This window comes from Ornithorhynchus anatinus, chromosome 14 (genome assembly GCF_004115215.2).
Source record: "Ornithorhynchus anatinus isolate Pmale09 chromosome 14, mOrnAna1.pri.v4, whole genome shotgun sequence".
NCBI lineage: Eukaryota > Metazoa > Chordata > Mammalia > Monotremata > Ornithorhynchidae > Ornithorhynchus > Ornithorhynchus anatinus.
This window is the reverse complement of record NC_041741.1, coordinates 33,553,972-33,572,050: the sequence shown is the minus strand read 5'-3', so window position 1 is coordinate 33,572,050 and position 18,079 is coordinate 33,553,972. Positions and strand designations below refer to the sequence as shown.

At 45.3% G+C, this 18,079-nt stretch overlaps 1 protein-coding gene across 1 annotated transcript in view; it reads right to left on the bottom strand.

Annotated features, from left to right (window-relative positions):
• Positions 1 to 18,079, bottom strand: part of PLEKHG7 (pleckstrin homology and RhoGEF domain containing G7) — a 46,822-nt gene that overhangs the window by 3,318 nt on the left and 25,425 nt on the right. The window contains exons 10-14 of the mRNA XM_029079544.2: positions 13,432 to 13,606; positions 10,581 to 10,696; positions 9,358 to 9,451; positions 4,127 to 4,206; positions 2,351 to 2,504 (exon numbers count right to left, since the gene is read on the bottom strand). Coding sequence (XP_028935377.1) covers positions 2,351 to 2,504; positions 4,127 to 4,206; positions 9,358 to 9,451; positions 10,581 to 10,696; positions 13,432 to 13,606 — 619 coding nt within the window. The remainder of the gene's footprint in view (positions 1 to 2,350; positions 2,505 to 4,126; positions 4,207 to 9,357; positions 9,452 to 10,580; positions 10,697 to 13,431; positions 13,607 to 18,079) is intronic.

The following is an 18,079-nucleotide window of genomic DNA, read 5'->3' as shown; positions in this document are numbered from 1 at the left end:
TTGTAGACTGGGAAATCCATCGCTTGAGAACTGTGTGACATACCTTACTCCAGTGCTAATGACTTTGGAGACTAGATGAGATTTAACGGTGACCTACATAACAGAAAATTCAGGGCTTCTTCTCACGGAACAAGTGGCATTTTGAGTGGGTCGTTTTCCATTTCAGAATCAATTAACTTTAAATTAGGATGTAGGAAAAATAACAGGGCACGATGATTTATTTCTTCAATAGAGGAGTGTTAAAATAAGGTGTCGAAGAAGACCGCAGTTTGGTTTGCAGGGCCACTACAGAATTAATGCCTTACTATAGGCAAAGGAAACGGGTCACATGGGTCCTAAAACAAAATACGTTGAAATAAAGTACCGCACGGGGAATGAACAACGCGCATGATACGGTCTGAGTGTCTTGAAAGTAAATGTCATCGCCACTCTGACATTGCCGAGGTTTGCCGGGCAGAGAGGGTGGGTGGTTAGTCTACGGGCAGGTTCCCTTTCTCTGCAGGAGCCGTCTCTGTCCTGCTGAGAGGAGAGCCGCCTTCAATTATTCATCTAGGAAAAGAACCCCGCAGCGGATCTCTCCTTCCTCAGATCAACTTATTTTTAGAACTGAGCATTTCTAAGTGAGCCAGTACTGCATTCTGGACCCTGAATGAGGCAGTGAGAGGGGAAGTTGGGGATTGATGTTTTTACCAGGCTTCCCATTAAGGGGCAATTATTTGTACTGGTTGAAGTATATTTGATGCAGACAGTGATTCCCTTCATGCCTGGATGGACTGTAGACTAGAATATTGATTTCTGTGATGCAGTATAAATGTTCATTTTATCTTCAACAGGAAATGAAGGCTGAGCTTTAGCATGGAAATGCTAATATGCTCAGTTTGAGCAATGTAAAGAGGAAGTGGGAAGACTGTTTGGGGGGTTCCCCCCACCCCCGACTTTCATGTGTCTTTGGCCCAGGGAAAAGGCACAGCTCTGGACATCCGGAGACCTGGGTTCTAGCCCCAGTCTGCCTGAATGAGAGATTGTATAACAGGAGAGAGATGGGGGCTAATGAGGAGTCATTTGCGTAGAGATGATAGCTGTCACTTCTACTTTTTTCAGGTCAGCATATAAAACTTGAAGGATTGTATTTTCAGCCATAATAGAGTATCGGCATGGCCTTGTGGAAAGAGCATAGACCTGGGAATCAGAGGACCTGGGTTCTAATCCCAGCTCTACCAGTTGCCTGCTGTGTGACTTTGGGCAAGTTACTTAACTTCTCCGTGCCTCGGTTGCCGCGACCATAAAATGGGACTCAAAACTTGTTCTCCCGCCTAATTAAACTGTGAGCCCCATGTGCGACGGGGGCTGTATCCAAACTGATTAACTTTTGTGTGCCACGGCACTTAGAACAGTGCTTGACATATAGTAAGTGTTTAATACCATTCATTAATTTATTTATTGTAAGTTTTTTAAAGTGTCGTGATCCAGGGGCCACCCTGTAGAATTGTAATTATAACTGAAGTGGCAGTCTGTGAGAGCTCATCGACTAGGCCGAGGGTTGCGGGTCAAGGGAAAAATGAGTGGCTACACCATCCGTAGTTTTAATACGTAAGGAGAGGTAAAGCAGAACGACGATCTTCGGTAAATACAAGCTGTAACCAATATACAAATTTTCAGGCCAGTTTTATAAACCTCCAAGCTTTCTTGGGCCTGAGCATGTTACTTGTGGATCGCTTTTGGGGAGAGTTGCCACATATCAGAGGCACAGGGGAAGAAGAGTGAAATAGCCCCTTCTGTCTTTTCACTCATCTAATAGTATTTACTGAGCATCTAATAATGATGAATAATTATGGTATTTAAGGACTTACGATGTACCAAGCACTATCCTGAGAGCTAAGATAACAAGATACAGTCGCTGTCCCACATGGGGCTCACAGCCTTAATTCCCATTTTACAGGTGAGGTTACTGAGGCACAGCTTAGTGACTTGCCCAAGGTCACGCAGCAGACGAGGGGCGGAGGTAGGATTAGAACCCACGTCCTCTGATTTCCCGGCCCACGCTCTTGCCATTAGGCCGTGCTGTGTGCAGAGCACTGTATTTTAAAAGCCCTTGAATTTTTAAAAATTCTGCCTGGTTTGCTAGTTGGCAGTTAACCTAGGGAATTTTGGGAAATGCCCTTTTTCCAAAAGAGGAGGCTGCAGGAATAAGATTCCTATTCTTCATTCCCCTTTTGACTTTAGTTCTACCTCTAAGTGGAGCCTGAAAGTTTCCACGAAGCACTCTTGTTATTAGCAAATAAGTTTAAGTAAAACTGGTTTATGCAACAGATGTGAAGAAAAGAGAGAATCTAAGAAAAAAACAGCATACCTGATACATGGGCTGGTTCAATATCTTTTACCACCAGTCTGTCAAGTGGAATAGGTTGGTCGATAACTGTGCAAATACCACCTTCTTTTATTACTGCCTGTAGCTCTGGAGAAAGGGAAGGGTATTTTAAGCCTAAATCTGAGCCCAAGGGTTTCTGAAATCAGAGGAGGAGATACTTGGCTAAGTAAAAAAATAAATAAATAAAAACGTTGATAGTGATATGTTAATAAATGATAATGCAACATATAGTGCTCTGGGTATGGACGGCAGCCTTAAAGCAAAATCTACCTTCCATACCGATCCCTGGAAATTTCTACTCCGAAGTTGAATGGTGTCGCTCAATATTTCTAAATTTCAGGGACAAATCATGGTGTAATCAAAATCTAATTTAATTAAAATCCATCGTGGTAGGTCGTTGCACTCCTAATGATATTGGTCCAACACTCATCATCTCCCAAGCCAAAATCCTATTATAAATGTTTGGATCAGAGCACGGGCTTTGATTTTAATCAGCAGTGTGGAATTTTGGGGGAAATACATAAGAGCTTTCGAATGGAGCTTTCCTTAGAAGCTCTGAGGAAGTAACACCTTCCTTGGAAAAGGAACTCAGTCTCATGATCTCCTCACCTTCTGTTTGAGGCCTGCTACTGGTAAGATCTAAGAGAGCTTTGGCGTGATAAAGAAGAAAAGCTCTGGAACTTCATAATAATTGTTATTCGTTAAGTGCTTCTACGTACTCGGTGTCGGGGTAGTTTTTGGATGTTCAAATCGGACGCAGTCCCTGTTGTCCCATATGACTCAGAGTCTAAGAGGTGAGGGAGAACTAAATCCCCATTTTACAGATGAGGAAACTGAGGCAAAAAGAAGTTGTGACTTGCTCAAGTTCACCCAGCAGGTAAGTGAGGGATCCAGGATTAGATCACCTCTCCTGATTTCTAGTCTTGTGCTCCTTCTCGTTCCCAAGAAGGCTCATATTCCAACTCCCTTCTCTCCCGTCCACCCAGAGATGATCCTGGATACGAGATGTAAACCCTTAAACAGGAAATCAGTGTCAATTAAACCAGCTGTCATTGAGCATTTTCATTGAGCCATAAAGTCAGGGACTTAGGGAGAAAAGCAGGCGGCCTGATGAATCCTACAGTCCATATCGCCCCAAGAGATAGTCCCAGCCCTTAATCCACCAGAACATTAAACTGGCTCTGCCCTACTTGGTGACTACATACCTGTTATTTGAGAGGACCTCGCTTGACAAGTCTTATCCAGCTGAGAAGCCATGTGGCCTAGTGACTAGAGCATGGGCCTGGGAATCAGAGGGCCTGGGTTCTAATTCTGGCTCTGCCACTTACCTACTGTTTGACCTTGGGAAAGTCATTTCACTTCTCCGTACCTCATCTGTGTTACGGGGATTAAATACCTGCTCTCCCTTCTGCTTAGACTGTGAGCCCCATGTGGGACAGGGACTGCATCCAATCTGCATCTAGTGTATCTACCTCAGCCCTTAAGACATACTTGGTCTATGGTAGGCACTTAAAAAATACCACAATTATTATATAGAAGTTAAACTGTTCCAGAAATCTAACTTTGCCTTTATTTATTCATGCTTAGTGAACTAAAATAGTCCATATTTTATTTTGTTTCTTGTTCTGGATGAACTCTTAGAAAAAATAACTCTTCCCACAAGATTTTCCTTAAATATATATATATATATATATATATGTACATGTATATTTTTTTCAGCTCAAACCAAGAAGAAACTTGGAAGAATTGGCACAGTACCTTCTTGTTGCGTTTGATTTTTGTGACCAATAAGAAATCATCAAATAGAAACAGGTAGACATCAAGGAATCTTGTGCTTTCTGAGGAAAGAAAGTCACATTAAAACCAAAGGCACATTTTTTAAAACCCAAATGCTATTTAGTTTATAAAGTAATGTCTTATTATGGAGCATCTGGAGTTTGGATTTGGGTGATCTGAGACATTTGGGTAAGGGGAACCTTTATTTTTTCCAATGCTTTTTGTTAAGCATTCTCGGTACTAAGCACTGGGGTAGACAGGAGATAATTGGGTTGGACACAGTCCCTGTCCCACATAGGGCTCCCAGTCTAAATACCCCATTTTCAGATGAGGCAACTAAAACACAGACAAATTAAGTGACTCGCCCAAGGTCTCCCAGCAGAGATATGGCAGAGACGGGATTAGAACGCAGATTTTCGGATTCCCAGGCCTGTGATCTTTCCACTAGGCCCCACTGCATCACAGGTTGTACTTGTCCAACCTGAGTGGTCCTTTCCATTCCTCTGTGGTGTCTAAAAGGGTTGATTCAAATTCTAGAATATGACCAATCATCATCTTTCCTGTATCAACAGCTCCCAACTTGGAAAGACATTCTATTTATAATTTTGGTCATTGATATTTTTGATGAATTTCAGTTTCATTATCTTGGACGTCTGACAGATCTTTGCAGCTAAAGTAACTCAGGGTATATTTGTGATAGTTTGGAATCATGCTACAGTGAAATGATCCTGGACTCAATTAGCTTTACAGCTTAGGCAACAGGGATTCTACTCTTGGGAATTAAAAAACCAGCATCTCTTTGTCTGCCGTTCCCTGGAACGTGTCCATGTTTCTAGAGTTACAGACAAAAAGAAGAAAACCTTTATTTCCTTTTCAAAAGGGAAATATAAATATCCAAGTATCGCTAAGCCTAAGTGTTATACTTTATAGTCTCAGAAGACTTTATATTTGCAACTAATAGCTTTCATAAGATAGGAAAAGGAAATAGTACTTTCCATTGTTCAAATCCCTCTGAGATTAAAGGGACCGTTATTTTCCAGTTCTTAAAGTAGGGAAAGGGCAGAATTGTAGAAGGCTTCCAAGTGACAGAGCCAAAAACACAGGAAAGACAGACAAAGAAGGAGAGCAACATATACAAAGAGAAACACAGAGGCAGCAGAAAGATAGAGACGGAGACAGAAAGAACACCCAGAGGCAGCAGAGAGAAACTTAAAGAGATAATAGTAATAATGTTGGTATTTGTTAAGCGCTTACTATATGCACAGCGCTGTTCTAAGCGCTGGGGTAGATCCAGGGTAATCAGGTTGTCCCATGTGAGGCTCACAGTTAATCCCCATTTTACAAATGAGGTAACTGCGGCCCAGAGAAGTTAAGTGACTTGCCCACAGTCACACAGCTGACAAGTGGCAGAGCTGGGATTCGAACCCATGACCTCTGGCTCCCAAGCCCAGGTTCTTTCTACTGAGCCGCGCTGCTTCTCCTGTGTGCACCCAGAGATGCAAAGATATGTACGAGGAGAGCCTGGGATGATAGCGTCCACACACACATGCACGCAGATTCACAGACTTCCTAATCATCCCCTTGCATCCCCGTCCCCCCGTTACACACACCTCTCCCCTAAGTATTTACCCAGACACCTTTTGCGGGGTAGGGCAGAGACAGAAAGACAGACCTCTCCACTGGTCCGAAACTCCCAGCACAGGCGTAGGAGTCCAAAGGTCGTGGGTTCTAATCCCATCTCTGTCACTTGTCTGCTGTGAGACCTTGTGCAAGTCATTTCACTTCTCTGGGTCTGAGTTACCCCATCTGTAAAATGGGGATTGAGACTGTGAGTCTCAGGTAGGTCCAGCCTCCCTCTAGGGAAACCTTCCTCTTGGTGGGATCATCTTCACACAGTCTACGCATAGAGTAACTGTTAAGTAAGGAGAGCGACATCATCCTATGGCTTTTAAACCTAGGAGAGGGAGAATATTTCTTCAAGTCCTTGTTCATAACGTTGAAAAGGCATAATTTTGTGAAATAGTGTTAACTCGGAGGATTATGGCAGATTCGAGAGAGTGATACTGGGACTCTGAGTCATCCCAGCCGAAAAGGATCCCAAATTAGAACTTTCCATGGACGTTACTCTCTTTGACTTGGGTTTCCTTATTATAGATTTTCATTAGGGCAAGCTTTTCTTTTCACAGCGAAGTTCAGACGGTAGCACCAGTTTTTATCGCAGACTTTGTTGTAATTGGCACACAGTTACATGAGATCCCTAGCGACCCAAATCTTCTACTTGTCAGATGTTATGTATTGGCAATTTAGGCGGACAGAAGCATTGGCATTTTAGGCAGATACAAGCACCCACTGGCAGATTCAACTCAGAATTTCATGCGAGGCTGCTACAGACCCTTCAAGGAATCTGGGGAATTTTTTTCCTGTGACTTGAGTGGAAAAGGCTTTCACGTTTAAGGAGGAAACCACTTTTAGACTTGTTTCTCAGTTTTCTTCCAATTTCAAGGCTGATTCCAATTTAAGGATGATCGAGTGATCGTATTTCAGTGAATGACTTAACTAAAGGTTAAATTTAGTCTGAATAATCATGTTCACCTTGGTCCTTTTCCATTAGACTGAGATAGATGCATTACCATTTAGCCTAAATTTTACAGATCCAAACTTATCTTCAGATAATACTTCTTTGAAATGACTATCCCACGGCTCAGGTTCACTAATACAAAGAGAACCAAACAAAGAGTCCCCTCTCTCTCGAAGATTTCATGTGTTTACTAAGAATTGCAGCTGCTAGGCCATGCTATTTGTCTTTATGTTCACATTGAAAAGCAGCATGGCTTACTGGAAAGAACACAGACTGAGGAGTCAGGGGACCTGGGTTCTAATCCTGGCTCCGCCACTTGCCTGCTGTGTGATCTTGGGCACTTAATTTCTTTTTGCTTCAGTTACCTCATCTGTAAAATGGGGATTAAGACTGGAGCCCCATGCGGGACAAACACTGTGTCCAATCTGATTAATTTGCACCTACGCCAGTACTTACTGCAGTACCTGGCTTACAGTAAGCGCTTAATACCATACGAAGGCACTCTGTGCCTCAGTTTCCTCATCTGTAAAATGGGGATTCAAAACCTGTTCTCCTACTTACACTATGAGCCTCATTTGGGACAGGGTTTGTGTCCGACCTGATTAACTAATATCTACCCCAGCTAGCGCTTTGAGTGATGTTTGACACACGGTAAGTGCTTAAATGTAATAATAATAATCAGTTCTGGGTATTTTAAATAATCAGTTCTGGGTATTTTTTTTCGTGGCTGAAATGAAGATATGTAAGGTCATGTTATTTAGTCTGATCAGCGGTGAAATTCTTGTGAAGAATGAGTGCAGGTCTCAGTCTCAGAGAAGCCTACATGATCTAATGATCTGCTAGTTTTTTTATGGTATTTTTAAGTGCTTACATGTTAATTAGGTCAGACACAGTCCCCGTCCCACATGGGACTCACAGTCCAAGTAGAAGAGAAAGCAGGTATTTAATCCCTATCTTACAGATGAGGAAACTGAGGCACAGAGCAGTGAAGTGATTTGCCCCAGCTCACACAGCAAGCAATTGGGAGAGCAGATGGCAGAGCCGGGATTAGGACCCAGGTCTTTCCACTAGGCTACGTCGACTAAATTAAAGGACCGTGTAAAAGTCAACCGCAAACATCCTAACCTGGAGACTGTAAGCAGAGTTCCTTCCTTGATTGGTCGGTTTTGGGAGTAAGGAGAGATCATTTTCATCTTTATGGCTTTCCCAGAAGGCAGTCAGATTCCCGGTCTGAGAGAGAGCCTTAGAACTAAAAAGCGACTCTATCCTCAAAGGATCGGTTCTGGGTCAGACACGGGATGTTGGTGACGATGAGTGGACAGGAAGTAGGGAGGAAGACCTCTTAAGATCAGCCGTTACTTAATCTGTATTTTTTGATGGTATCTGTTAAGCACTTACTACGTGCCAGGCACTGTTCATTCATTCTTTCATTCAAATGTATTTATTGAGTGCCTACTATGTGCAGAGCACTGTACTAAGCGCCTGGAAAGTACAAAACAGCAATAGAGACAATCCCTGCCCACGGCGGGCACTGTTCTAAGTGCTAGAGTAGATACAAAGTAATCAGGTTGGACACAGTCCATGTCCCACATGGGGGTCACAGTCTTAATCCCCATTTTACAGGTGAGGGAACTGAGGCACAGAGAAGTGAAGCGACTTGCCCAAGGTTACACAGCAGACAGGTGGCAGAGTCGGGATTAGAACCCAGGTCCTTCTGCCTCCCAGCCTACGAGGCCATGTGGCTTCCCATGAGGCCATGGGAAGCAGCGTGGCTCAGTGGAAAGAGCCCGGGCTTGGGAGTCAGAGGTCATGGGTTTGAATCCCGGCTCTGCCACTTGTCAGCTGGGCGACGGTGGGCAAGTCACTTCACTTCTCTGTGCCTCAGTGACCTCATCTGTAAAATAGGGATTAAGACTGTGAGCCCCACGTGGGACAACCTGATTCCCCTCTGTCTACCCCAGCGCTTAGAACAGTGCTCTGCACATAGTAAGCGCTTAACAAATACCAGCATTATTATTCTCACTAGGCCATGGTACCGTGGTGTGTTAAGTCACTGGACATGGCCTAGGGGTTGACACAGCCTTTTCTTCAGGGAGTTAAATTTCTAGTAGAGTGCACCGCAGCCCGTGGGGGCTCAATAAATTCTACCTTCGCTACCGCTTCGGTTATTTTTCTGTCCACACCCAAATTGTGCCACTGTGTGTTGAGTAGCTTGCAGGGCATTACATTTTCCAAAGGAATTTGTGAGTCCTAGACAAAGCTGGTAGAAAATTCCCTGTCATAGATTCTCTTCAAGTACAGTCAGAGTCTTAATAAAGGATCCCTTCCTCTTCTGTTGTTTCTGTAACGCCGTGATTCCGAAATTCAGAGAATTCTTACAAATTCGGAACGCATCCCTTTGAACTGATCTCTTCAGGGTTTAGTAAAACTGTCCATCCAGATGTGCAGTACATCACAAGTTCAAATTAGTCATCCCTTGGCAGTGTGGCTACTTTTCCCCTTCCCACATTCCTCCGGCATGAGACGTTACGTGTCACTTTTTCCTTCAACCGCGCTGCTAATGCGCGGAACTCTGAAAGTCGCACCAGTAAGTTTTCAGCCATGCAGTCAGTGCATAAAGAAAGTGATTCTTTACCTGCGAGCGTTAATTTCCCCTCATGAAGGAGGTGTTTCTCCACTGAAGACAAGGTGTTTTCGCCTAGGGGTTCTTTAAAAATGTGTTTCAAGCACTTGCAAAACAAGAGAGAAAGTCATGTAGAGATTTTCTGAAGAATTGGAAAAGAAATTGGACAGAAGTGCCTGTGGGCAGAGCCAATCCCAGAATCATCAGCTCTACTTCCTTTCGAGCAGGAGTACTTTAGGACATTTGGAGAAGTAATGTGATAACGTGAGTCCGTCATTGGGCAGGGATTGTCTCTATCTGTTGCCGAATTATACGTTCCAAGTGCTTAGTACAGTGCTCTGCCCGTAGTAAGCGCTCAGTAAATATTATTGAATGAATGAATGAATAATGTCCTTTTCAGTAAAATAGTAGTAGGAGTATTTATTAAGCTCCTACTGTGTGCAGAGCACTATGGTAAGTGCTGGGAAAAATACAAATAGGAAAATTAGAGTTGCCACGGACCCACAAGAGGCTACTAACAATATAAGAATAAGGTAAAGAACTGTAATCAGTCGATCAATCCATGGTATTCGAGTGCTTACTGTGTGCAGAGCACTAAGCGCTTGGGAGAGAACAATACAACAGAGTTGGTAGACATGTTCCCTGTTCACTGTGTGTAATGAAAAACACACTTCTTATTTTTGCTAAGCACTATGTACTGAGCACTCTACTTAAGCACTGGGGTACAGGCAAGATAATCAGGTCGGACACGATTCCTGTCCCACATAGGCCTCATAAGGAAAACAGGAAACCTCATTGTTCATATTAGGAAACTGAGGCACAAAGAAATGAAGTGATCTGCCCAAGGTCACATGGCAGGAAAGTGGCAGGAGCAGGAATAGAACCCACGTCCTCTGGCTCCCAGGCCCACGTTCTCTCTACCAGGCTGTGAGTCTTAAATGGGACAAATCGTGCATTGGGCACATAGTACTCGTGGGCTTAACAAGTGTAATAATGATAATATTTCCCCAAGCATTCCTTTGATTCCGTGGTCATTAATAGAATCCCGGGGAAGTTGGGCCAACGATAGCAGGAATGGCATTTCTTATGATACCGTCTGCTTTACTTAAATCTCAGCATGTTTCCCAGCTTAAATTTGTGTTCTGCCTTGAGGGAGGTGGCAATTTTCAAGACAGTTTCCCTCTGAAGAAAATATGCGTTAAAGGATTTAAATCTTGATGGAAAGATTACCGTACCTCTGGAATGAAAAACCTTTTGTCTCGGTCCCAGAGAGGAGGCCACGCTATAATCTCCTGAAGTTGTCTACATTTCTGGAAGTTGTCCAGCCATTTCACTTTTCCTTCAAGTTCCCCTGAAAGACGAAATCGGTCGGACAGAAACGGTCAGAGATCAAGCAGAGAAGCAGCGTCGCCTAATGGAAAGAGCCTGGGCCAGGGAATCAGAGGACCTGGGTTCTAATTCTGACTCTGCCACTTGTCTGATGTGTGACCCTGGGCAAGTCACTTAAATTCTCTGGGTCTCAGTTTCCTCATCTGTAAAACGGGGGCTCGATCCTCGTCCTCTCTCCTACTTAGACTGTGAGCCCTTTGTGGGACAGGGACTGTATCTAACCTGATCTACTCGTATCTAACCCCAGCGCTTAGAACGGTGCTTGACACATAGCAAGCACTTAAATACCATAATAGTGAATCGATCGATCTATGGCATTTATCAAGCACCTTGTGCAGAACTCTGTAGTCAGCATTTGGGAGAGTAAAATACAAGTGGTAAGATTGTCACACAGTAGTAGTAAGAGTATTAAGGTTGTACTCTGTGCAAAGCACTATGCTAAGCGTCTTCCTTCTGACTTCTTTCTAGCAGTATATGTCATATATTGCTACTCAGAATTCCCGGTGATGGGTTCGTCTTCGTCTTCCAGTCTGAGTCAAGGCGTCTTCCACAATCTAGTTGAAATACCGAGAAAAAACTAAGCAATCTAGTGTCTTACGGTCAGCGCTGAGTTAATCAGCTCTATCTTAATACTGTTTTCACTCCTCGTCTGTGCTAGAGTGCTGATATTTGATTAGAGAATGGTCTGACGGGGAGCGTTCATCTGCATCCAGTGCAGTGTGGCGTGGAAAAAACGAAGTTGTGTACGTGCAGCATTGGGTAGGAGAGGGCTACCCAAGTGCCAGTTTTCTTTATGGCAGAATTTTTTAAGACTACAATGGGAAAGGAGCATGGTCTAGTCTCAAAAGCACAAGCCTGGGTGTCAGAGGACTAGTTTCTCAGCTGTGCGACCTCGGGCCAGTCACTTCACTTCTCGGTACCTCAGTTCCCTCATCTGCAGAATGAGGATTCATTCATTGTCATCTTTACTTGAGCGCTCACTGTGTGCAAAGCACTGTACTAAGTGCTTGGGAGAGTACACTGTTTACGACAAACAGACACATTCCCTGCCTGCACCTATGTTCTCTCCTAGTATAACGGAAGGACTATTAGATAACATTAGCTCACTGTTCTCCCTCCTACTTATTACTGGGAGCCTGGTTATCTTGTGTTTACCACAGCACTCAGTACAGTGTTTGGCACATAGGTGCTTAAAAAATACCTCAATTGTTAACACAATCTTCCCCACTCCCCGCACTACAGAACCATCTTCATTTGCTAAGTTAATGCTGCAAGGAGGAAATACTTTTCATGAGGACTACACTTTTACTATTGTAATTTGGTGAAATCTTTGCAAGCCCCGTAAGTTTTAGAAAAACCCCCCAAAACGAAGAATTGAATATGGCAGCATTTGTAACCAACACTTGGTCACTTTCTTATACATTTCCTCGAACAAATGTATTTAAACTAGTTGGACTATTTGGAAACTTTGAAAAGAATGAAAAAAAAATGGAATGTCAGAAATAGTTTGCCCTCCATCAGGAAAAACACCAACTTTGAACCGTTACCAGTGGGTAGCTTGACTATTTTCAAAATTTGGCAAGCCCCAGGATCCCAGGAACAAAATCAGTCCAAGGAGGGTGAAGGGGTTAGCTGTCTGAGATCACCAATTTTCAGAGGATATCAGTTACAGAAATTTTATCCACTGCTGTACTGGAGCTCACTCGAGTGGAGCTGGAGTCAGGAATGGAGTACGGTGCTAATGATGTTGGTAATTGTTAAGCGCTTACTAAATGCAGAGCACTGTTCTAAGCGCTGGGGTAGATACAGGATAATCAGGTTGTCCCACGTGAGGCTCCCAGTTAATCCCCATTTTACAGATGAGGTCACTGAGGCACAGAGAAGTGAAGTGACTTGCCCACAGTCACCCAGCTGACAAGAGGCAGAGCCGGGATTCGGACCCATGACCTCTGACTCCCAAGCCCGGGCTCTTGCCACTGAGCCACGCTGCTTCCCTGATGGATCCTTAAACTTTCCACCGCCGCTGAGAAACAGCCCCCTCTGAGTCCAGAAGCAGACGGGATCCCGCAAGTGCAAATGCTCTTTCGGATATCACCAGTTGGATTTCTCCTGCTCTGCGTTGGAAAGCCTAATGCGGGAACCTGCCAAAACACGATCATTTCCCCCAGAATTCCGCAGCGTGTGAAAAAGAAGCGATTTCCCCCAAGCCACCTTCAGGCCGGGCGAGCCACAGTCTCAAGTCTCTGTTCTGGAGAGTGAGGCTGGAATGTTTTTCATTACAGCGCTGGAATCGGGGCCATGATCTACTGGGTCTTTTACCGAATAAATAAAATTATGAATGGGAGCGTATCCTCCGGAAGGGAGGTGTGAGTTCAGTCACGAGCTTAAAAACAAAGTGCTTCTAATCATCTGGGAAGTAGAACTCTTCCTGCTTCTCCCGTCATCTTAAAACCTTGGGGATGCAGTCATATCCTGTATAACCTGGAGTTAAAGTTCTCGTCGGGTGACACGGGATGTGACTCTGGCCTTTTGTTTTGAGCAGTTCGACTTCGAGGAGAGGCAAACTCAAGTTCCCGTCTTAAGCGGCTCGAGGAAGGGGGTCTTGGGAGTTGGGAGTTAACGCTCACTTTCACCTTGCCAGATCTCCCCGGTTGGAGCGGTCGGGGAGTCGGCCGCGTTCTCTGACCTCTGACTTACGCACAGACTTTTCCACCTTCTCCTTCAGGGAGTAGATGGCCAATTTCTCGGTAGGGTCCGTGCTCCTCTTCCAGATGTTCATCAGAAGTAAGGGATACCGAGTCAGCCGGTGCAAGGGAGCCACCAGCAGTTCGGGGAGGTGGAGTCGTTTGCACCGTTCGTTCTGCTCACACCGCTGACGGAGGCAAAGGAAGACCGTTGAGGGCCCCGTTAGTAACGTGTCTCCGGCGGAAGGGTTAAGGAATTTTCAGCTGTGGCAGAGCTAAATGAGGGGGAAAAGCTGCTTTGTTCTCTGCGGGATCGTGTCGTAGCTCTGAGTTGGTCGGGACCGCAACCAACAGAGAAGCAGCGTGGCTCGGTGGAGTCGGAGGTCATGGGTTCGACTTCCGGCTCTGCCACTTGTCAGCCGCGTGCCTGTGGGCAAGTCACTTCACTTCTCTCGGCCTCAGTTACCTCATCTGTAAAATGGGGATCGACTGTGAGCCTCACGTGGGACAATCTGATCACCTTGTATCTCCCCCAGCGCTTAGAACAGTGCGCTGCACATAGTAAGCGCCTAACAAATACCGACGTTATTATTACTGTTTGAATGGTTCTTGTTTCTCGGACCCCACCCGACCATCAATATCCAAATTTGGAGTACATTGAGTTTTCTGGGAATTTGGCTCTAGGCAAGAATAATAATAGTAATAATAATAATAATATCAGTAATCATCACTGGTGTTTATTGAGTGCTTCCTTTTTTGCAGAGACTGTACTAAATACTTGGGAGAGTACAGTACAACAACAACAACAATAATAATATAATAGGGATATTTAAGGTATTTGTTCATTCACTCATTCATTCATTCATTCAATAGTATTTATTGAGCGCTTGCTATGTGCAGAGCACTGTACTAAGCGCTTGGAATATACAAATGGGCAACAGATAGAGACAGCCCATGCCCATTGACGGGCTTACAGTCTAATAGTGCTTAATAATACTTTATGGTCCATCATTCATTCAGTCATATTTACTGAGTGCTTTCTATGTGCAGGACACTGTACTGAGCGCTTGGGAGAGTACAATATAACCACAGACACATTCCCTCATTTTGAGCGACTCCTTACTGTGTGCAAAGCAGCGTGGCCTAGTGGATAGAGCACGTGCCTGGGAGTCCGAAGGACCGGGGTTCTAATCCCAGCTGTGCCACGTGTCTGCTGTGTGACCCTGGGCAAGTCACTTCACTTCTCTGGATTCAATTCCCTCAACTGTAAAATGTGGATAAAGACTGTGAGCCCCATGTGGGACATGGAATGTGTCCAACCTGATTATCTTGTATCTACCCCAGCGCTTAGTTCAGTGCCTGGCACATAGTAAGTACCCTAAAAAATACCATAAAAGAGCACTGTACTAAGCACCCGGGAGAGTACACTATAACACAGTGGGTAGACATGTTCCTTGCCCACAGGAGCTTACAGTACAGAGCGACGAGAAGGATTCTGGTATCTGTTAAGCACTTACTATGTGCCAAACACTGTTCTAAGTCTTGGGGTAGATACAAATTAACCAGGTTGGACACAGTCCTTGTCCACTTGGGGCTAACAGCCTAAAAAGGAGGGAGAATGGATACTTAACCATTTTACAGACGAGGAAACTGAGGCACCGAGACATTAAGTGGCTTGCCTGAGGTCATTCGATCGTATTTATTGAGCGCTTACCGTGTGCAGAGCACTGTACTAAGTGCTTGGAAAGTCCAGTTCATCAGTTACGAGAGACAATCCCTGCCCACACCGGGCTTACAGTTTAGAGGGGGGGAGACAGATATCAAAACAAGTAAACAGGCAGTAATATAAATAAATAGAATTATAGATATGTACCTATATACACAAGTCCTGTGGGGCGGGGAGAGGGGGTAGAGCAAAGGGAGCGAGTCAGGGCAACAGGGAGGGGGAGAGAGGAAAAGGGGGGGTTTAATCCGGGAAGACCGCTTGGAGGAGATGAGCCTTCAGTAGGGCTTTGACGGGAGGAAGTGTGGTGGTTTGGCCGATTTGATGAGGGAGGGCGTTCCGGGCCAGAGGTGGGACGTGGGCCAGGGGTCGACGGCGGGACAGGCGAGTACGAGGCACAGTGAGCGTCGGAGGAGCGGAGTGTGCGGGCTGGGATGCAGGAGGGAAGGGAGGTGTGAGGTAAGAGGGGGCGAGGGGATGGAGAACCAATAGTAACCGAAGTTAGAGAAGCAGCGCGGCTCAGTGGAAAGAGCCCGGGCTTGGGAGTCAGAGGTCGTGGGTTCCACCCCCGGCTCTGCCGCCTGTCAGCTGGGTGACTGTGGTCAAGTCACTCAACTGCTCTGTGCCTCAGTTACCTCATCTGGAAAATGGGGATCACCTGCGAGCCTCTCGTGGGACAACCTGATTAACCTGTATCTATACCCCAGCGCTCAGAACAGTGCTCTGCACATAGTAAGCGCTTAACAAATACCGACATTATTATTACGAGTGTGGAGTTTCTGATTGATTTGGAGGTCAACAGACAACCACTGGAGATTTTTAAGGACGGGGGTGACACGCCCAGAACGTTTCCGTAGAAAGATAATGCGGGCAGCAGAGTGACGTATAGACCGAAGCGGGGAGAGACAGGAGGTTGGAGGTCAGAAAGGAGGCTGACGCAGTAATACAGTCAGGATAGGTTGTGATAATGGTTTGGATGGAGAGGAAAGGCGGATCCTGGCGATGTTGTGAAGGTGAGACCGGCCGGCATTGGCGACGGATTGGATCCGTGGGGTGAACGAGAGCGGAGTCAAGGATGACACCGGGGTTGTGGGCTTGTGAGATGGGAAGGAGGGTAATGCCGTCCACGGTGATGGGAAAGTCAGAGAGAGGCCAGGGTTTGGGAGGGAAGATAAGGAGCTCTGTCTTGGACACGACAGGTCACGCGGCAAACAAGCAGCAGAGCTGGGACTTGTAACGTGTGCTGTCACGTTGGCTGTTCTCAGTACCTGTTTCTGATTTTGCTCTCTCCTCCTTGTCGGCTGGTCTTCCCAAAGCTTCCTCCCCCCAAAACTCTCTCCTTTCTTGCTTACAGTGCGCCACGCTAGTCAAGTGCTTAGTACGGTGCCCTGCACGCAGTAGGTACTCGATAAACGCCACCGATGGATCGCCTTAGGCAACTGACCCCTCACCGTGTACTCTCTCAGTTGGAAATTGTTCAGAGAGGAAATTTTCCAAGTGACTGGCTTGAAGAAGAATTGAAATGGAAGCAGGGCAAATTTAGGCCCATATATACTCCAGTAGCTTTGTGGAAAAATAAAATGAGTGTTACAACTACACAGGACTCTTAACACTTCACGTGATCTTAGCTTGGACGGCCAAGGACAGATACCTGTGAAAACTCGCTACCTCGTGCGAACCTGATGCCGGTTCATAACTCCTTCCCCTGGAACCAGAACCCCTGTGGTGGGATTTTTGTTTTGGCCTTTTTTCTTGCTAGTTAAGTCAGTCAATTGAAAACAAAATTAGCCTCGAAGAATTTAGAGACACACAAATGAGGTTTTGTTTTGCTTCCAGTCGGTATTTCTTATAGAGATATTCCCTCCTCTTCCTAATGTATTTTGAGCATGAAATCAGCAGAGGATAAAAGCAAAAATTATGTACTCATTTTTTGCTACAAGCAAAGCCCTTCTATGTCTTTTCAGGCCCCGATGAAGAGTGAAAAGCACTAAAATCGCCTGTCCAGGTCTGACTCCTCAAAGGATTTTAAATCTGCATCGATTCTCCTGGTTTGACTAGTGAGGAATAATGAATTCTTCTTGTGGTTCATTTGAATCCAACGCTATATGGGACTTCCTCATGGATGAGACAGAATTGCTCAGTGGAAGCGGTAAGGTGATCGTGGATTGGGGGTAGGCTTGAGTGGAAGCCCAGGCGGGGTGGAACGGCATTTGTAAATGGATATAAAGTGAGAAGCAGAAAGGGAGACAGCATAGAATATGAGAAAAAACTCAACCGTGGTCAAGACTTGCAGGTTTGGAGGTGAATGAAGCCGAATTTAGGCTCAGAGTAGGTGTACCGTATATGGCTATGATATAAATCCTTCTTCCAAGACCTTGAGGCTACTGGATACAGATCAGATAGATCCTACTCGTCATACGTGTGCCGAACAAACTTTAAGTTCCTTGTGCTCCTTGCCCATTAACCTGGCACAGTCAATATATATATTTTTAATGGTATTTGTTAGGTGCTTACTGTGTGTCACACCCTGTTCTAAGCACTGGGGTAGCCACAAGGTAATCAGGTTGGACACTATCCATGTCCCACATGGGGCTCTCGGACTTAATCTTGAGGTAACTGAAGCACCAGAGATGTCAAGGGACTTGTCCAAGGTCACACAGCAGACAAGAGGCAGCGCCAGCATGAGAACCCAGGTCCTTCTGACTCCCGGGCCCATGCTCTATCCACTAGGCCACGCTGTTTCCCCATAATTGAAGCTCCGATTGGATTTCAGAGCATCGAGAGCCCAGCTAACGCCACGGCATCAAAACAGGGCCCGGAGAACTCTTGGTTAAGCCCAAAGGATATGTCGCATTAATCCCTTTCATGGCTTTTGTTTGCCTCACCGATCATTTTCCCTTGTCCCTTGGGGTACAGAAATATGACTGAGAAGTAGCAT